Genomic DNA, 22014 nt, shown 5'->3' on the forward strand with positions numbered 1-22014 from the left:
TGTTTTAATTCACTAATTCCAGGATAGCTGTCAACAGCATCCTGTCTCGGCCCTTCCTTCACGTCTCATGGAAAGTAAGAGGAGGTACTCAACAGATAGAACATATTAAGGCACCCAGTCATTTTAGTGTCCACATGGCCTGTGGAAGAAGGCAATCTGTAGAAAGAGTAGAAACAGGTGCTAAAGGTTTTGGTACCTTTTGAAGGTCTAAAACCTCCTATGTATACTTATATCTACACACACATATCTACACATACACATAGGAGCTTCAATAAATTAATGAATAAGTTTCAAGTAGACGTCATCCTAACGAATAACTTTATTTTTTCCTAGTTAACTATCATCTACTACTACTTCGTTGAGGTCAGACAAGAGCACAAAACTGTGAACCTTTAACTCTAGAGGTAGGGTGCTTTCAACTGTAGAGAGCCTAACTTTCTAAGTACTGAGGTCACGTGCTGAACTTTAGAAACTATGCTACACTAAGATATTGCTCAACCCTAAAATCTGCAAATCCTAGTTATTTTTTAAAAAGGATATTTATGTGTTCCATATGTGTACATTTGTCCAGAATTACTGTACATATTTTAGTTCCAAATAGATTATGAATCCTTTGATGGCACATTGTCCACATCTGATTTCCCTTCCTGGCTGGCACAGTGTGGGCAGAAGACAAGGTCTCCCTACGTAGATTTTTTTTCTTTATTAAGAAATTTTCTACTCACTCCTCATGCAATCCACAGACCCCACCTCTTCCCTCCTCCCACCCCCCAGCCCTCTTTCCCAAGCCACCCCACATCCCCACATCCCCCAAATCGAGGTCTCCCATGGGGAGTCAGCAGAGCCCAGCTCACTGAGCCTAGGCAGGTCCAAGCCCCTTCCCACTGCACCAAGGCTGTGCAAGGTGTCACACCACAGGCACCAGGTTCCAGAAGCCTGCCCATGCACTAGGGACAGATCCCGATCCTCCTGCCTGGGTGCCCCCCAAACAGATCGAGCCAAACAACCATCTTCCATATCCAGAGGGCCTAGTCCAGTCCCATGGGGGCTCCACATCCACCAGTCCACAGTTCATGGGTTTCCTGGGTGTGGTCTGTCATCTCTGCACATCCTCCCATCATGATCTCAACGTCCCTCGCCTGCAGTATCTCTCCTCTCTCTCATCAGTTGGATTCCCGGAACTCAGCCTGGTGCCTGGCCATGGATCTCTGCATCTGCCTCCATCTGTCACTAGACAAAGGCTCTATGATGACAGCTAGGTTATTTGCTAGGCTGGTCACCAGAGCAGTCCGGTCCAGGCACCCTCTGGACCACTGCCAGCAGACCAAGGTGGGGTCAACCTTGTGGATTCCTGAGAGCCTCTCCAGCATCCTGCCTCTTCCTATTCCCATGATGTCCTCATCTATCATGATTTCTTCCTCCCTGCCCTCCCGCTCTGTCCCTGTCCTATGTAGATTTTTAACTGAAGTCAGCAAAAGTTTACACTAGTTGACAGGTCAAAGACAGTAGTTTTCTGAAACATTATGGTTTCCCTTACGGAAAAGCAATTTCTGTAATCAGTTCCCAACAGTTCATTGGCAGTCGTGCTCTGCTCATCCTGAAGCCCTCTTCCTAATGACCTTCGGGTCTACAGAGGAGAAATAACCTGTACGTTCACACCCTCAAGGTTTTTCTGACACAAGGGTAAAAGACCTTTTAGCAAAATGAGCTTAGTAAGCTATGGAAGAGATTCACTCATCATTAATCATTAACTCTCCCCTGAAACAGCCAACAAATATGAAAGAAGGAGCTAGGGTAGGTTCCAGACCACCCAGTGCAACATGGTCATGTGCAATGTCAGTCATGCGTAGGCCCTGGAGGACAGAGGGCCACTGCATTGACGGACATTCCTTCCATGGTTCATGTGACTGCTAACTCCTTGGAACTGGACGGCATAAACACTAGGCAGCCTTCAGAATGTGGCCCAATTACCTGTTTCTCAGCTGTTGTCACACACTGTAAAATGGATGCCGTGGAGAGCTAACTGCAACTCGGAACCAGCAGAGCGTATGAGCACTGCACCCACTTCTGTGGGAGAAATGTTTATCTCAGGAGGTAAGGGGCTAAACCCAAGTCTAATCCCACTAAATTCATCAGGATCAGGTCCAAGGGTATTAGCACTGGGGGGGGGGGGGTTGAGGGGGTGGTGGGGGGATGGGGGTGGTGAGGGGGTGGTGGGGAGTCTCCACAACAAGGAAGCAGAATTTGAAGAAGGCAGGCACAGAAATGGGAAGGAAGGGCTTTTTAAATTCTGGTATCAGTCCTGAAGACTGTGCCATAAGTTTATTCATGGGTGCTTTTACATGAGTTCTGAAGCAGAACGCGAAGTTCATTTCTTTTGAGGCAAATCAAAGGTTTGGACACAGTATTTGAGCCCAAAGCCACCCTGAGACATGGCAGATCCTGAGCAGATAGTCAAGGCATTTCCATGCAGCAAATACTACTAGTTTTAAATTCCTAAGGCTTGATGCTCCATTTACAGGAAGAAGGAAGGAATGTTCTGGGGAGAACACAGCCCTCCTCAGTATAGAGAGGGTGGGCGAGGCAAGAACTAGAGTCGTGATGTGCCGCTTGGCACAGATTCTACAAAATGTCACTGTCACTCTCCTGACCTACCCACCAGGTTTAGCACTCCCAGCGTGAACTTGCCAAGCCAGTAGATGGACCACAGACAGTGAGGTGCAAAGCACACAGGATCCTTTCTGTTCACTTTCCCATCTAATGAACTCTTAGGAAACCTTCAAAAATTAATTTCTGTCATCCAAAAAAAAAAAAAAAAAAAAACACGCATATTTTCTCCAAAACTATTTTGGGGGTCAGAAGTCTGAACATTTTGTTCTGCCTCAACAAATGGCTTGGGGTCACTCATTTGCTAAAACTGTCACCTTCAATTGTTTACAAACAGAAGTAGTATCTGTAAGTAAAAGAGTCACAATAGGTTAGTGGCATTCCTCCCTCACTTTAGAAAACATGAAAATGCTGCCCCAGACAGTATTCTCCTCAGGGACGCAGATACCTTTGTCATTTAACCATTGATTGTTTAAGAAGTCTCCAGGTCTTATGAGGCAATGAGTAGAGTGTACCTCATCTGACAGCTGGAAAATGGAAAAAAATGAAACAAAACAACATGTATGGCTGATTAAGCTCCACACTCTGGCTTCCATAGGTGGGTAGGCTCTACCACAAAAGACTCCAGGAATTCAACTTAGGACTATCCTATGACTAACCCCTCACCATTTCCAGACCTTTCCAGAATTTTCTGAAGCTAAGATGAAGGTGGTTTTTGTTTCTTAGATTTATTTATTTTTATTTCATGTGTATGGGTATATGGGGATTTTCCCTGCATGTCTGTATAACATGTACATGCAGTGGCCCCAGGGGCCAGAAGAGGGCATTGGATCCAGTGGGACTGGAGGTACAGATAACTGTGAGCCGCCATGTGGGTTCTGGGAATTGAACTCAGGACCTTTTTGTTTGTTTGATTGATTGTTTTTCAAGACAGGGTTTCTCTGTGTAGCTTTGGGCCTTTCCTGGAACTCGCTCTGTAGACCAGGCTGGCCTCGAACTCACAGAGATCTGCCTGGCTCTGCTTCCCAAGGGCTGGAATTAAAGGTGTGCGCCACCACAGCCTGGCTAAACTCAGGACCTTTTTTCTTTTTTTTTTTTTCTTTTTTTTTTTTTCTTTTTTTTTTTTCTTTCTTTTTTTTTTGTTTTTTGTTTTTTGTTTTTTGTTTTTCGAGACAGGGTTTCTCTGTGTAGCTTTGCGCCTTTTCCTAGAACTCACTTGGTAGCCCAGGCTGGCCTCGAACTCACAGAGATCCACCTGGCTCTGCCTCCCGAGTGCTGGGATTAAAGGCGGGCGCCACCACCGCCCGGTTTACTCAGGACCTTTTTAAGAGCAGTAGCCAGTGCCCTTAATCACTGAGTCATCTCTCCAGCCACTAACCTTAAGTCTTAGGGAAGAAGAGAAAGCCCAAAATTTTTCTGCCATTTTGTTGGTTACTTGGTTTATAAATCAACAGCTGAGAGTTTTTTTGGCATATTAAAAGGAGTGAGAAGAGGTGGAAGCTTCTCCTGGCATGAAACATGACTCTCAAAATCATATCCATGGAGTAAGGTCTGTCAGGCAAAGAAGGCAAGCTGGCCTGGCTGTATAATGGGAGCGTAGGACAGGGTACAGGGTACAGGGTACTGATGCTGTGACCCTTTAATACAGCTCCTCATGACGTGATCCCCAACGTGAGGAACTGTTGCTACTTCATAACTGTGATTTTGCTACCATTATGAATTACAATGTAAGTATCTGTGTGAAAACTTACAGTCTTAGGTGACCCCAGCGAAAAGGTCGTTTGAGCCCCTAAGAGGGTGGCAACCCACAGGTTGAGAACCACTGGTTTAGATTAGACAGAGGCATGCTTTTCTAAGCTCAGCTACTCTTCCTAAAAGTGAAAGCAAGTAGAATGCTTATCTCTCACAACACGATCACTGTTATTTCAGTCTGCGGCAAACTGTGGGGAAGGCCTCTTGCTCCTATCAGATCATCAAGCAACGGTGAAGTTATTTAAGTGAAGACTACCAAACAAGCTTAAGGTTCCTCTGAGTTTATTTATGGGAGTTTTCCCCAGTCTTGATTTTCCAGCTTAAAGTCAGCTACGCTTTTCACATTGTAAAGACATAATTACAATGGGCAGATTGATGCTGGCCTCTAAGCCCAACATTCAGGAGACTGAGGTGGTCAGAGGACTGTAAATTTGATGCCAGCTCGGGCTACATAGTGAGATCTGGTGTTAAAAGTGGTGGGAACAATTGCAAAGTAGCAATTATTTTTTCCCTCAAGATAAATGGTCATACTCCCATAAGTTATGTATAGATTCCCTCCCAAATCCTAGCAGGCTTCTTGCAGAAACACAGTAGCCTGTGATAGAAGATTTAAGACTTCTAAAAGATGGTTCACAATAAATTGTTCTTACACAAGTGCACGTGCACGCGCGCGCGCGCGCGCGCGCGCGCGCGCACACACACACACACACACACACACACACACACACACACACATAGTCCCAAGGATTCTACTAAAAAGCCATTCACACTAGTAAGCCAGTATGGCCAGATCAGAGATTAGCATAAAAAAGTCAGTTGAATTTTTACATATATGAAATAACAGCTTAAAAACAAAATAAGGAAACAATCCCATATGCAATGTCCTCAAAAAGACTTACCAAATTTAATACAAGATACAAAAAAATCTATTCTCTAAATATTACAAAATTTTAAAGTAAGCAAGGGCTGTGCCTTACACCTAGAACCCAGCACTCAGGAGACTGAAGCAGATGTGAGGCCAGCCTGGGCTACACAGTGAGTTCTGGCTGGTCTGAGCTACAGTGTGAGATCCTGCCTCAAAATTAAGTAATTTGTGACGGGAGAGTGGAGGTACATTCTCAAAGTTGGTGTTAAATTGTCATACTCCCCAAAGTGACATATAGATTCCTCACAAAATCCTAGCTGGCTTCTTGAGGAAACAGACAAGTGGATTTTCAAATGCATATAAGAACTCAAGGAATCCAGAAAAGCCCAGGAAATTTTGTAAGAGAAGATCAAAGTTAGGTTTCAGTCAGTACACAGTTACTGCAAAACCAAGACTGTGGTTACAACACAGGACAGACTGACAAACAAAACAAGGCAAAAACCAAGATCTAGCCTCAAGCGTATGTGCTTGCTACCAGTAGATTCCAACAAAGATGACTGACAATCTGACAGGAAAAATGGGCCCTTAACAAGGGACAGGCACAAGGGACCTCTGCCTGCAAAAGAATCAAGTCCAGTCCTGACTGCCTACAACTTAAGATAGATCCAAAACCTAAATGTAAGAGCTAAAGCTATCAAGGTGTTAGGAGGTAGATTTAGGAAATAGTTGACTAAATATTAAAAAAGAAAAAACTGGACAAATTGAACGTCATCAAACTTTTGTATTCTAAAGCATACAACCAAAAATGCAAAAAGATAATTTCCAGATGAGGGGTGGTGGTTTAGAAATCATGTCTGACAAGGAAGTCTGGAATGTACAAAGGACTCTCACAACTCAGAAATAAAGTCAATTCAACTTTATCTTTTGATGATTCTATGTGTGTACATATGCTTGTACGAGGAGGTCAGAGAGGTGTCACATCCCCTGGAGTTGAAGCTACAGGCAATTGGGAGCTGACTGCTGGTGCTGGGACTTGAACTTGGGTCATGTTCAAGAACAATAATGTGCTCTTAACCACTGAGGCGTCTCTCCATCCCTGACAATTCTAGTTAAAATGAACAAAGGATAACAGGACAGTTTTAAAATGAGAAGAAGAACTGAGGAGACATTTTTTCAAAACGACATAAACATGGCCCACAAGTACACAAAAAGGTGTTCAACATCATTAGCATCAGGAGGATGAAGACCAATGGCTAACATTTAACAAGGGCAGCCATAACCAAGAGGAATATAACAAGTGCTGCTGAGAATGTGAAGAAACTGGAACCCTCAAACACTGCTGGAAATATAAAATGCCACTGTGGACAACAGGTTACAGCCAAAGTTGTTGTATAACCAACCTAACGATGCTATGTCCAAGAAGAAATGGAATCGCATGGCCACACACAGTACATGACTATTCATAGCAATATTATTCATTGGCAAAAACTAGTAACAACCTATGTAACTGACAGGCTAAACAACATGTGCTAAATCCATATAATGGAGCACTATCCAACAATTAAACAAGGAATAATTATATGTGAACATGTGGACAAGTGTGCTAACATGTAGGTGAACTTTGAAAACATTATGCTATAAAGTCTGTACTAACAGATCACATAGTCCATGAGTTAATTTAGATAAACTCCCAGCAAGATGGCTCAGCGGGTAAAGGTGCCTGTCACCAAGCCTGATGACCTGAGTTCAACCACCAGTTCCCACAGAGCAGGAGAGAAGTAACTCCTGAAAGTTGATAAAGACAGACAGAAAGTGGACTCAGGGTTGCCTTGGACTAGAGGAAACTGAAGAATCAAAGAGGTATTGAGAGGAAATAGTTGACTGCTAACAAATACAGTTTCCTTTGGTAGGGTGAGGAAATGTTTTAAATTTCAAAGTGTTGATGGTTGTGCAAATCTGTGACTGTACTTAAAACCAAAGAATTATGCAGCTAGGAAGAATAAATGGGGGCATCTTCAATCTCAATAGAGCACTTTTAAAAACTAAGTGACGCTACAGATTCACCTCTGACTACTTGCTACCACCGGGACAACTGCTTGACTTAATACTCAGTCTTTAAAGTGGAATGAAATACCTGTCTTGGAGAGTTAGTTGAGTTGAGCATGCCTACTACAATGTTCTGCACGTAGGAAGTGAGGTGACCATTAAGACGGTCAACTCCAAAACCAAGAGTCTTAATTATACCAACATTTATTTGGGCACCAAATACTTACAGATAATTTTTTTAAGTCAAGCAGAGTGTACTTTGGAAATATCATAGCTCATACATCTCTCAAAAGACACCAGTTTGCCTGCAATACTTAAAATCCATCCTTCCTTGAACTCACATGCTGAAATTTTGAATGAAAAGTGATCAAAATCTACGTAATTTTCTATTATGTTTCTTAAAGTATGAAATTAAGAAAGATTAAGAACCTCCACTCTTTACTTTGAAGATCTTTCAAATACTAGAAATATTTAATTGGCAAATTACTTGCACATGCCATTAAGTGGTTAGACTGAATTTGTTTTTACAAATTCTATGGGCTCTTACTCCTTAACCTCCACCACACTATAATCTGAAATCATCAAGGTCTTCACTTATGCAAATTTTAACTTTCTACATCTTTGTTTCCATACAGAATAACTAAATTAAGGCTCTTTAATTTCTAGAAGATTCACTTTTCGAAGCCTCAAATCAGTGAAAACGAGTTTTCCATTAAGATAAAAAAGATTCATCAAGCCATATTATTCCAAACACTAAACCATAATATCTTTCCTATTGATCCTAAAAAGTCTATTAATACAATAAGTACAAAAAGGATGTTACTGTTAAACACCAAAGTGAGCCCTTTTCAGAGTCAAGAGAACTGTGGATGCCCTCACCTTCTCTCTGAAGGGTTCCCTGTTTTCTCTAAATCTTAGTCCTCAAAGAAAATTTGTGGTGTTTCTATGATAAGTAATATTTCACCTGCTGATACGGCTAACGACAGCTTATGTGGACACGGCTCCAAGCACCGCACAAAAGATGAACTTGAATTGGCAGCGTAACACACTGGACTGAGCGGACATGGACTCTCTTTGTCATGTGTCCCAATGTCAAGGTCGCCATTTCAAACCCTTCTACCAAGTGACTTTTTACATTAATCACAGTCAAGGGTCTGAAGAGGAAAAGAGTATGCTGGTTACAGCAGAGGCTCACTCAAGGAAGGTCTAGAAAATGGATGTCATTAAAACAGGAAGCATGGAGTACTCCACATGAAAAATGAGTTTTCTTTAAGATCTTAGAAAGTTTTCTATTGTTATTTTGAACACACACATACAGTGGTGATGCAGATCTTTAAAAAAAAAGTACACATGTAGTCAAGCTGAGCTCTAGTGAAACCACGTATGATGTGAGCATATTTAACAGTCATGTATGATTTAAAACTCTTCCAGTTTTACACCTTGAGAGGAACAGAGCTACCCTAACTGAAAGTCATGTGACATTCTGGAAAGAACACTCCTGTATTGCAGAAGACAAGCTGTGGTTTCTATGAAGCCAGTCACCTTTCCCCCAGTGAGCCCTCTCACGCATGGAAGAATGAATGAATGACACCAACTACTGTTCACCTGAAGTATGAACTATGTTCCCTAGGAGAGCACCTTTAAAACACATTCCCAAGCCTCACACCCAAACATCATGAATCAGCCCACGGAACCTGGAGCCAGAGTGTCCACGGTTTTACCAAACACTGCGTGCAAGCACAGTAAGACCCCAGGGTCAGCCTCCTGGATAAGAACCCCATTCCAAGATCCCAGGTATCGACAAATGCTCAAGCACAACACGCCATAAATCACTAGCGTGATGTTGGTGAACCCTGCGGCCAAAAGGCAGAGGGCCAGCAGAGATCTAGCACGAGATACAAATGGCCTCTCCCATGCTCTACTTCAAACAACGGCAAAGAGGCCCATGAGAGGCTTTCCATGTATCTGCTGGAAAAGGTATTTTTTTACAGCAGACTAAGAAGGTCAGTAGCCTGCGAAGCAAGTCACTTAAAGTGGTGTTTAGAGGCAAGCAGCGGACTGTGGTCAGTCTCCAGATGTGCTTGCTTTCATCATCTGCTGTGTCAATTATCATTATCTTTCATCACCAGTAAGGACCACAACCAAGCAACCCTAAAGCTCCGAAATTTTTCAACAGTGTAAGAATCCTAATTCATTCCGTAAATGCAAGCATAATAACTATATTGTTTAAAAAAAAAATTCCTAAGCTAGTTTCCTTAGACGGATGTTATCAAAAATAATTTTCTCACAAAAGCATTACCATACATTTAACCCTACTTAACGGCTTCAGAGCAGATGTGCTACAAAAGCACACCCACAGCGAGCCCATATTAGTATGAAACTGTTTTATTTCAATTAAAATGTCTAACTATCCACCCCCAACATATACCTAAACTGTAATTTTCTCTAAGAACTTCCAATATGCTCTTGATTTTGTTTCCTTTATCCACCTATCAGAGCAAATCTGCCTTGCAACTGTTGGAAGAAATCAGTCATTAGCAGCAAGATTACAGCGAATTTTCCAATTTAGAAAAACTGTATTTTTATCTCTCTCTCTCATACTGAAAGAATAATGGTATAATTTTACTATTTTTAAATGAGCTGTACAGTTTAAAATAGTCAAATTTCCCCACAGCTCCAAGCTTCAGGATTTAGTGTTAGCAGCTTAGCATTCTGTTCTCTACACCTTCCTTCTCATGAACAATTCTCTTCAGCGTTCATCTTGCACACACAGGGGCATGCACACATGCACACACACGTGTGCAAAGATGGATGGACAGACAGATGAACAGATGGACAGACAGATGGTAGGGACCCCCAATCTAATCTCTCCAGACCCTTGTGGAGAGCGGTTAACCTCCAGGCCCACGGTTAACTAAGAGTGACTTCACATGGCTGTTGTGATTTACTCTTCAATTGACATTCTTCCACCTTCTCAACAAGCCTGCCCTTTTTTAAGAATGTCCCTATTTTTAAAATGGAGTGATGAAGTATCAAAAAGTACAATACTTTAGCCATTTGAGCATGGGCGATTCTCAAATTATCCCACCAACTGGAAGTGCCCTCTGATACTACTATCTTTCAAAATTGAAGCCATTATGGTCAATCGTGCAAATCCCTATTTAGCTTCTGGTAAATAGCGGATTTTTGACCCAATGAACTGGAACAGCTTCTGATGCTCCAGCTAGGGCACGTTCACTATCAATGTGGAGGAATCTGCTTTCAAAATCATGCTGTTTTTACCTGGAATCGTAGCCCTGCTGCAATGAGAGGGTGAGCAGGAACCCTCACCTCCACATAAAATCTTCTTACTGTAGGACACTAGATTTCTTTCAACAAAGTCATATTACCTTTATGAAATGCCAAATCAAAAATCAGTATTAACAAAGGTAGTCACAATGACTTTCTTTCCCACTGTGCTTTAAAAAAGATGCCTCAAGTTTCCCATCTTGCCCAATCCTGAGAATGTCCCAGTCTTTTATAAAGTCCGCCTTTACCTGAAGTGTGTGAGCTCCCCTCTGACAGTTCATGTTCCCACACTGTTAACTCTCATCCCTTCCTGCGACCTCCCCTGCCAGGGACATACTTCCTTACGTCATCTGGTCTGCTTGCTGTCCCAGTGTTCACTGATTTCATGTCTGTCAGTACGAGGAGACCGTACTCTAACCGTGAATCCAGGGAGGGTCCCTCTACATGTCACACACGTCAGAGTCAGCTAGTCGAAAAGCAACAGTGTGCAATTAAGAATGAGCTACGTTAGCAATGACCTCAGTTTTATGGGTTTTGCAGAGTGTCCCACAAACAGAGGACAGAAAGGTCATGTTCGACCTTGTGTCTCAATGCTAGTTCAAGCAAAGTTAAATAGACTTCTTTTTCCTGCAGGACTTGTCAGGACCTTAATAAACTTGGGCTTTTATGCTTTATGGCTGCCTAACAGAGTCCTTGCCACATGACCCTTATTAACATGTACAGGAAACACTGAATTAAATAAACAACATCTTTTGATGTAAAAATTAAAGGACAAAGTCACTGTACTTTCTAATAACAGGGCAAGACCGAACTGGTTTCCGGGGCTTGTTTTGTTCTGGTTTTGAGGCAGGGTCTCACTCTCTCTGGCCAGGAACTTACAATGTAGGCCAGCTGTCCTACTCACACACAAGAGGCTTCATCTCCCTGCTTCACACATACAAAGGTCACAGGCAGATGTGCTTGAGGCCTTGTCCCACTCAACCCCACTGCTCATTCCAAGCATTATCATGGTCCTGAACAGTTCTATGAAGGACCAGCACCAGCTCCCAACTGCCTCTCCTATAAGATAAACTCTTGCCCAGGGTTCTGTAGTTGATGTTACATGATTTCTCCTCCCCCACAGGCCCATTCACATCCCTAAATCTATACCTTTTAATCTCCTCATTCTGTGCCAAAATCTACCTTCCCACACTCCCTCTCCCCATACTCAAGCAGCCTACTCAAATGGCCTCAATCCTTTCCACCCACTTAGAGGCGATAACTTTTCAGAGTGTGCTCCTTCCATTCCATTAGAATACAAGTTCCATGAGGAGGAAGTGTTGGTCCTCTACCTCTAGCCCAACACAGTGCGGACTCAGGAGTTAACAGTTCCATCCATTCACGGCATTCGGGCCAGTGGCTTGAACCACTGATATGCTAAACCTCTCCCCCAAATTCCATCTCTCAGCTCGCACATTCTGGGTCTAAACGCCTACGTGCTTACTTAGAAAACAATAGGCAGGAACTACTGTGTGGAAAAAAAAAAAAACAGAACCCCTCAGCTGAACTCTCAGCTGAACTCTACCCTTCCACTGGATCTGGTCTCTTGTAGAATATTAAAAGGAGCAGCCTAAATAATATACTTCCCAGGGGCTCAGGAGAGAAACTACAAACAGTGAGGATTATTTTCGGGAAAAGAATCTAAGTACACCGAGCTCTTTGTCCATCTACTTTATTCCTCTGAGATAAAATCCTATCTACACAGCTTCAGTTCTGCTCTCATGCCTAGCTCCTTTCTTGCCTGATTTCTCTCTACCTTTATCTACTGTTCCCTCTAAGTTCCATCTTAATTCTCTCATCTTAATTCTGCCTCATCTAGGTCCTTCTCATCTCGTTCTTTTCTTACCCAGCTAGTACTTCCCCATCTGGCTCTTCCTCATCTTCCATCTCATACACATGTTCTCTCTGATCAAAGTCCTCCTTATCCCTCTCAGTTCTCTGTCAAGTTCTCCACTCCTCTCTTCCTCTCCATCTCCTTATATCTCTAAGTCCTCTCAAGTCTTTGAGGTGTTCAGTTATAAACCCAAGCAATTGCGATGATACCCTGCCAGAGCAAGGTCACCAGGCTTGAATTCTTATGGGGTCATAAAGGTAGGTAAGAATTTTCCTCATTTAGTGACTGTCAGGCTTTTTTTTTTTTTTTTTAACCAGAAAATACACACCAACTTTATTAGAACAACAGAAACTTCCAATTACAACCCAAAATGGGAGTGGGAAAAGAGGAGGTCAGCTGAGTGCTAATGACCAGTTAGTATATCAAAAGGGCGGTCTATGTGCTCAATCTACATTTCTAGAAGTGGCTAAGTAAGAAGTTAGGGATCTATTAGTAAGGTTGTGTAAGAAAGGAGGGTCTCACCCTAAATGGCACAAGAAATAAAGCTATCCACCTGACCTAGGAGAGAGGTGTTTGGCCTTGGATGCTTGATAGGTATTTTAGATAAATATACTGTTAGGAGTTCTAAGAAGCACGCATAGCATTACAAGAAAATCACTGCGGGAACCAGCTAATGTACATACAAAAGCTAAAATATCACCAACACTTAAGCCATGGCTTGACCTTTGGAGAGGTCCTTGACTTTTCCAAGTAGTAGCTTTTGTGATGGTAGCTGAATTCCATGACGTTTTCCTGCGGCTTTCAGCACTGGCCACACTGCACAATCATGCTATTCCAGGCTCTCTCTCCTTCCCACTCTCAACTGTCTTCTTGTTCACTTGCTCTCTCAAACACATCACATCCAGCCTATCAAAGAACCCCACAAATTCTCTCTTACAAATATACCCAGAATCTGGGTCAGCAAGATGGTCAAGATGGTAAAGGCACTGGACAAATTGAGTTTGATCTTTGGGAATCATATGGTGGAAGGAGGGACCTGATTCCTAAAAGTATTCTGTGGCATGAGCATGTATGTGCATGCACACACATGAGCAACAAAACGGACCCAGACTCTAACCCATCTCCCTGGCCCCACCACTGCCTCTAGTCCTCTGTCCCAGGCAACACAAGATCTCTTTTCTTCTACCCAGGTCCCTGTACTCTCAAAACAAAAATGAGAATGACCCCAATCACCACCAGCCAGCCAACATTCTTAAAGGAGTATCTCTGGTGTTATCCCACTTACATTAACTTCAAAAACAAGCAGGCTCAACTGATTGACAGTGATGAATGCAGGCTGTCCTAACCACCACTGGCTCTGGTCTCTTCTGATATGGACAATGGCAACACCATATAAACTTCATTAAGATATTCGCATGTCTGCTATATACTATAAATGTCAGGGAAGTATGCTTTAAAAATGGAAGGCAAGTTTAGAAAGTACCATGATATACACTAAAGTGGAAATAAAAGCATTTAGAACATTCTTTTCTCCACATATATAGAATCACAACTTATTATCTAGAATTTCTCACTTATCCTGGCATCCTGTCACCAACAGGTTCATATAAAATGTTACTTATAAATACCAGATATCAGAATAGAAAACATAGTGTGTGCTGGGGATGTAGATCAATGAATGGCAGAGGGCTGCCTAACGTGCAGAAAGCCTTGGATTAAATCTATAGCACTGTTTAAAAAAAAAAAAAAGAAAGAAAGAAAGAAAAGAAAACATAGTGAGAGCAAGAATCATGGAGGGGAATTTTCTCACAGGAAACAGAAGATAATGAGCTGGATATAAAAGGAAGAAAATTGGCCTAATCGAGATCTTTTCATTGTAGCAAACACAGGGAATGATTTCAGACAAGAAAATATGAGAGATGTAAACAAGGCCTCAAGAAACAGGGAAAGGCCTTATGGAAATATGACTTTTGATTACCTGTCACACTGTCCATCTGACTTTGGTGAATATCAGGGCCAGGATTACTGAAGGCAGGCGCATGGCCACTGGTGACAAACACTGGTGACCCCCGACCCCATCTGCAGAAGCTAATCTCCTGTGGAAACCCTATCCACAAGGAGATGTAGAGCACATCTGCTCTCAGCCTGTATGAAATGCAAGAACGGGGTGTGGAACGGGGGGGGGGGGGGGGGGGGCAGGGTTTGGGGGCCACTCTTAAGCCATCCTCGGTTCTGGGAAAAGCTCCAAATGACCACAGCGCAGTATGAAATCAACATCCTCTCTGTGATCACCACAGTGGACAGAGCCATCTGGGAAGTCAACATGGAGCCTCTGCTCTTCCCACCATCGCCATTCATCTCTTCCAGAGATGTACACTATCTTCCAAAAACGCAAAGGGGCCATTCTAGAACAAGGAACTTCTAAGGGCTAAGGAGGTGAACGGCTAAGGCAATCACTCCCTGCACTGCCAAAGAGCCTCATGTAGAAAGACAGCCAGCCAGGCTGTGCATCTGGACTTCTGTTCTCTGAGGACTTTGGGCTCATGACACCAGGACTGAGTAGGGACATCCTCTTGGTTTGTCCAATGGTGTGCGGCTGTCTGGCTGTTTTTATTTCTTCAAATTTATGAGGAAGTTCCTAGAACACAAGGCTACATGGCTAACTTTTTTTTTTTTTTTGGTTTTTTGAGACAGGGTTTTTCTGTGTAGTTTTGGTGCCTGTCCTGGATCTCGTTCTGTAGACCAGGCTGGCCTCGAACTCACAAAGATCTGCCTGGCTCTGCCTCCTGAGTGCTGGGATTAAAGGTGTGCGCCAACACCACCCGGCATGGCTAACTTCTTACAGCGCCTGTTGTCCAAAAGTCCCTAGGCTGCCACATCCCATTTGACTTTGTTTCCCTGAACTAGAAGACAGTTACCCACACCTACATTTGATGACTGCCCTACCCGTGATGAATGTTTGAACTTGGATATTAATCTGCAGCTCAATTGTCATCTGGTTACCTTAGTACTATGTATTTATCTTTGCTAGAATCATCTGGGGGTCAATGGCTCAGAAGACCCAGGCCATATATTAATGAGACCTGTAGGGGAGCTCCTAATGGATTTATCATAAAGCAGACAACATGTCATTGTATTTAAGTGATGATATAGGTAATAAATTATGTAAGGACAGGGTAGTGGTGGAGGGGCTGTGCATTCTGAACCAATCACAGGCAACTAACGGATAGTATAAATAGAATGTGGTGAAACACCCTAAAATTGGGAATGCCAATCTCAGATGGCCTGAAAGATGGACAGTGCTCAGCACACAGCAAAGGGACCAACAGTAACACTACTGGATCAAAAGACTTCCCAAAGAATAAGAAAAACAGAAACCGGGTATCCTAGTTTGAGGCTCATCTATTTGAATACTTGGTCCCCAGTTGGTGGAATTGTTTGGGCAGGATTATGAGGTGTGGCCTTGTTGGAGAAGGTATGTCACTGGTTTGAGTTTTCAAAAGACTAGAGCCATTCCCAGTGTTTCTGTCTGTCTGCTTCTGTCTCTGTCCCCATCACTATACCTCCTGCTTAGGGATCAAGATATCAGTTCTCCATTGTTCCTACAACCATGTCCTTGGGACGTCACCATGGACTCTAACCTCAGAAACCATAAGGCCCAAATTAAACTCTTTCTTCTATAAAGTCCCTTGATCATGGTGCAGTATCACAGCAATAGAAAAGTAACTAAGACAGAGGGGGGAAGGGAGAGGGTCTTTTACTCAAAACCATTTTTCTAAAGACCTTTGCTTTTCACAGAGAAACCTGGTATGTGGTGATGTTTTTCACGTGGTCTGGAAATGAGAGACACTGCCTCAGTTTTACAGATGAGAAAATAAAGTTCAAAAAGCTAAAATCATTCAGCCATCCATAAACCTCACGCCTCTGTCCTTTCTAAACTCATAGCTGACTCTTGTCTGCTACCCCTGCTTCTCCTGTCCTAACATCTGCCTCTGCACTGGTGAGAGTCTGGTCTGTTGATTTCATGGGAAATGTCCGTCACAGGCTTCTGTGTCTGAAGACCTGGTCTCCGTTGGCAGTGTTGTTCCAAAAGTTGGTAGAACATGTAGGACGTAGAATCTCACTGGAGGAAGTACGTCATCAGGGTGGACCTTAGTGTGAGCCCAGCCTCACTTCCTGTCAGCTCTCTGCCTCTTGACTGTGGCTGCAGTATTCCTAGCCACATCAAGGTCCTGCACCATGTGTTCCCTGCTGCAGACTGTACCCCCTGGAACTGTAAGCCAGAATAACTCTCTGTTCAACTTTCTTTCAGCCAAGTCCATGATCACGGTAACAAGAACAGTTACTGATACCTCCTCCTCCACCAGGGCCCCTAGCATGGCTGCTGCCACCAATATCCCCTGCCAATTTGTCCCTAGGAAGAAAAGAGTGTTATGTATCAAGGAGTTCATTCCTTACTCTTTTCACCCCAACCCAGCTTCCTCCCATTTCTACTCAGACTTGTAGAGCAAAGGAAGTCAAAGAGGCAACATACTGTGTGGAATTCACTAGGCAATACTACCATAGCCCTGTCATCAGACCAACTCCCACTGGCCTCCGTGTCACCCCGAGCTGGGGCCCACTGGCTAGTTGAAGGCTCTGGCAGTACCTTTTCAGTGCTGCTCCCCCGGAAGTTGTGTGTACAGTGCTGCTGGGGGAACTGGGTGACAGCTCTGTCATAACTAATGAGCACAGAGGAACAGATGCAGAGCCAAAGATCAATACAATAAACCAATTAACCTATCCTACCTATGGCCTTCTTAGCTCCACTTTTGATAAGAAATGGGCACAACTACTCACAGGGGTAAAAACAGCAAAGTTGATGGTGGCTAAGTCTGTTTGGTTGAGAACCTGTGCCGTGTGACATCATCTGTGCCCTTCCCACAAAACACCAAGGCACATCCAAGAAGTCTGAACAAACTAGAGACAGAATCCAACATTTCAAATGGGCACTGTGATAATTAATCTTCATAACAACTTGACTATCTTTAGACTCACCATGGAAACACTCTTCTGGATGTATCATGAGGGTGTTTCCAGAAATATTGAACTGAAAAGGGGGTGACCCACCTTGAATGTGGGTGGCACTATTCCACCTGGAGTCTTAGACTAAATAAAAAGAAGAAAATTAGTGGAGTGTTGACATTCAACGTCCTGCTTCCTAACTGTGGACACAAAGTGATGAGCTGCTACATGCTCCTGCCTCATGCTCCCACCTCAATGCCTTCCCCATATGGACTCGTATCTCAAACTGTGAGCAAAAATCAGTGCTTTCTCTCTTAAGTTACCTTTGGTTGGCTATGGGGTCACAGAGATAAGAAAACACACACAGACGCTTTGCCATTTCCCTAAAGTACAACCCACATGCTCAAGGGACTCCAAGCTTCTATCTAGGCAAGGGTATAGCAGGTTTGCAGAAATCTCGGTCTGAGGCACTCATGGAACTTTCCAGAACTTCATTAGCCAGCTTCCTTAAAGAAGAGCTTACTCCAGCCTCAGCACCTCCGGGTCTTCCTCTTCTAAACTTAGAAGATTTCAAGGTTTTCTATAGCTTTGCAGCAAACTTGGATGAAGATGCACTTGCCTTTTGAAATTAAAAAAGGATGCCACTGGGAAAGCGCCATGTGCACAGCATCTGGTGAGGACTAGTTCAAAGCTCACAGTACTCAGAACCATTCAAAACCAGCAAAGTGTTCTGTGAGGACAGGGTGACCACAAGAAGTACTTGGTGTATGGGAACTTCCTGCGGTGAGTGGCTTATAATCACCATTCCCCCAGGCAGTTGGAAAGCATAGCTCGCAGAGAGGAAAGGGGACAAAAGTTCTTCCTAGCTGTCACCTTCTGTGACTGTGCAAGGAGTCCCAAACACTGTTGCCCACCTAGAAACTAAAGTAAAGTATTCAAGGTAAGCCAGAGCAGAGTCCTTCCTCTGCAAACAGAAAGGCATGTGAGCTCCAGATCCCAGTGTACCACTGTTTAAGAACATGCTACTTCTTAAAAGAATGTGTGTGGGCCAACCCAGCCACAAACCCTTTGATCTACAGTGGTGTCCTGCCTGCAAGATATGCTAGGGCAATGGTGGCACAAAGCGTGTGGGAGTCACCAACCAATATCTGATTTGACTGAAGGCCCACTGCACAAGATGAAACAACCCACAGCACAAGGACCAAGGGCAAAACCAAATACTACTGTTCTTTAAAAAAAAGAAAAAAGGGAAAAAAAGGAGCAATGAAAAGAAAAAATGAAATGACCCCTAAGACATTCTGCTATACTCATAATCAGTGCCTTGATCAGCCATCACCAGAGAAGCTTCCTCCAGCAGCAGATGGGAACAAGTAAAGAGAGCCACAGCCAGACATATGCAGAGAGTGAGAGACCTTGGGACACTCAGCCCTAAATAGAATGTCTCCATCAAATCCCTCCCATCAGCGCTCAGGGAACATTGAGGAAAAGGAGGCCGAAAGAGTATATGAGGCAGAGGATATGGAGGACATCAAGAAAACAAGGCTGTCTAGATCAACATGATCAAAGCTCACGTGAACTCACAGAGACTGAGGCAGTAGGCACAGGGCCTCCACAGGTCTGTACCAGGTCCTCTGTGTATATACTATGGCTTACAGTTTACTGTTTTTATGGGATTGTTGAGTGTATAAACAAGTGGGTCTGTTTCTTGTGCCTTCTCTTGGACCCTTTTCTTCTGTTTCTTTTGTCCAACTTGAGGTGCTATATTTTATTTTATCATATCATATCTTATCATATTATTATCCCTTAGAAATTTCTGATGAGACAGAAAAGGGGTGGCTCTGGATGGGAGGGGACATAGGGGGAACTGGCAGGAGTAGAGGGAAGGGAAACCATAATCAGGACATATTATATGAGAAAAAAATCTATTTTCAATAAAAGAAAAATATGTTTTAAAAAAAATAGTGAGTATGGGTAACTTTCGTTCCTAAAACAAAGAAGCGCTCCCACCACCACATTCCTTACCAAAAGTAACCTCTCCTTTACCAGCCTTGTCGAACAGCTGGAAGGCCACCATAAACAAGGCATCTGGAGCACACAGGACAGATTCAAATGCTAGGAATTCTTGGAAGGATATTAACCTGCAACATAAAATAAGCAAAGACACAAGTAAGTCCACTGCAGAAAATAAAAACCATACAACTATCCACTAAAGTAACAAAATCAGATGCCATTATCGATCTGTAAAATCCAAATTAACACATCAACACTCAGCATGTGCTCGAGCATCCAATGTGAGGCAATCGTAAGCAGAAACTGAAGAAGGGCGGGGTGGAACGCATGGACAAATACTGACTGCACTGTGAGTCTAATTTATCTGTCTCCTCCGTACTTGAGACCTCAATCTTCCCTTGGCACGTTGTTGGGTTCTGTGATTAAAGCTGGGGAGCTTTAAATTGATGGCAACAGAGAGAAGCAGCTCTGTCTGCTGTTAACCGCCTTACACCACATGCAGCCGACTCCTAGGTACCCATTCATTACAGGCAGCTCCTGACCACTCATGGAGCAGGGATGCTACAAAGGGAAGCTCAGGCCAGTAGTGTGGCTCAGGAAACATCTGCTTCCGGTAAAGCAGATAGCTTTAGTCTGGGGACAGTACACAGGAAAGATAAATTCAAATGCAGGGACCAATACAAAGAGCAGATTTCAGAAAGATAAATCCAAATGCAGGAACCAATACAAAGAGCAGATTTCTGGCAGAAAATAAAAAGGGGGGAACCCTCCCTGTGTAGCAGGTAAGGAAGCTTGCTTCTCTTCCAGAGACTGAAGTTCAGTTCCCAGCACACAATGGCCTTTAACTCGAGCTCCAGGGAATCCAATGCCCTCTTCTGGCCTCTGTATTTATGTCAGTCTGCCTGCATACACACACACACACACACACACACACACACTCATTAAAATAATTTATAAGAAAAGCTTTGTGACCAAAAGGAAGCCAGAACTGGGCATTAAAAAAAGAAAGTAAAATTGAGCTGTGCAGAAGATCCGAAGGAACCTGAGGCAGAAATGGGGAGAACACGGGTAGCGCATGTACAAGGGAGTGGCAATCGTAATTGATTTTTGCCTGGACATCGACACCCATAAAAGAGAACAGTATGCTGGATGACCAGAGGGAGCTTTAAGGACAAGAAAAGGAACAGAATATTCTCCCAAAAAGAAGGAGTGAGGAAGAATTTCTGAGGAATGTCATAACATGACCAAGCCTATGCTTCAGGAAGAGCATGAAAGGCCAGGACGCCATGACTGGAAAAGAGGAAAGAGATCCATAAAAGGCTTCCTAGGAACAAAGGTCTTTCACCAATGAGTTACATTATAAAAGTCCAAATATTCCACTAGTATACTGGGAAAGTCCGAATCTCTGGAGGGGATAAGGGAAGAAAATAGGGATATTTCCATATGTTTCACAGAACACTTAATTCTTCTGAAACTTCCTACAGAGAGGACACATTTGTATACAGTGCTACAAAGTAACCTTGGCTGTTTCCCAGAATGTCACCTGCCCACAATAAATGCTACAAAGAAAGGAAATCTCAGAGTATGTTCCATCCAGCATTTCCCTGCCGTTCACCTTCCAAAGCACATCCTTCAGAATGCATGGAACATTTAGGAACAAGTATTTCGAGAGAATACCTGCCCAGAACACTTCATCCTCTGCTCCAGGTCTCACTGGGACAGACAAGGGGAAGGTGGGAGATGAGAAGGGAAGCAGACAAGACTCCAACATTTTTGGCTAACGTCAGGAGGTTGTCATGAGCGCATATAACTCCAGGAACACAGGTGTCACGTGTAAAGAGCAAAAGAAATAATGCATAAGGGGCACGAGAAAAAGGCCGCTTCTTTTCCATGAAGAACTGGGAAGCCTGTCACAAAGGCATGACATTTAAAACACATATTTTAAAAGCAACTAGATTTTAGAGATGTTTCTCTCAAACCCATTTTTGCCTTTGAGGAAACTGAAATAATTGGCCTCTGGCATTTTGTACTACAGAGGGGATAGACTAGACGTTCTTCTGGAGAGAGATGGTGGGGACAGGGCAACAGAGGACATTGCATGTGGACACAGCAGCAGGTGAATCCAGAAGAACGTACTGTGCACACAGAGGACATCATGAAGAGCAAGAGAACAGTCTGAACGGTCATGCCAGAAATCCAAGTCAGGAGACAGACCTCCATGGTGTTACCAGAAGAGAGAAATCACTCCAAATTTTGAGATTAAAGACAGATCATGTCTCTGCTTATGAAGGAACAATGGGAAAGATGAATTTAAAGGAAGAGAGACCAGATAAGGTTAACTAATACCTCAGGTACAGGAGGCCCAAACCAGATGGGGACCTGTGCGAGCAGACACGGAAGAACTGACTAAGGACATCAGGTGGGGCCACAGTGACCATCGTGGTCAGGAGTAGACATCAGAGGTAGGCACAGGGACAGAGACCACGAAGCTCCTGAGCCTCCTAATGTGATGACTGAGTGAAGTGAGGTGACGGAACTACTACCACAGGAAAACGACAACAGGGCGTCC

At 43.4% G+C, this 22014-nt stretch overlaps 1 protein-coding gene across 4 annotated transcripts in view; it reads right to left on the reverse strand.

Annotated features, from left to right (window-relative positions):
- Slc25a13 (solute carrier family 25 member 13) overlaps positions 1-22014 on the reverse strand; it is a 181051-nt gene that overhangs the window by 91405 nt on the left and 67632 nt on the right. For all 4 annotated transcript variants that reach the window (XM_059257354.1, XM_059257355.1, XM_059257356.1 and 1 more), the window contains one exon: positions 19458-19573. In XM_059257354.1, coding sequence (XP_059113337.1) covers positions 19458-19573 — 116 coding nt within the window. The remainder of the gene's footprint in view (positions 1-19457; positions 19574-22014) is intronic.

This window comes from Peromyscus eremicus, chromosome 3, assembly GCF_949786415.1.
Source record: "Peromyscus eremicus chromosome 3, PerEre_H2_v1, whole genome shotgun sequence".
Taxonomy (NCBI): Eukaryota; Metazoa; Chordata; class Mammalia; order Rodentia; family Cricetidae; genus Peromyscus; species Peromyscus eremicus.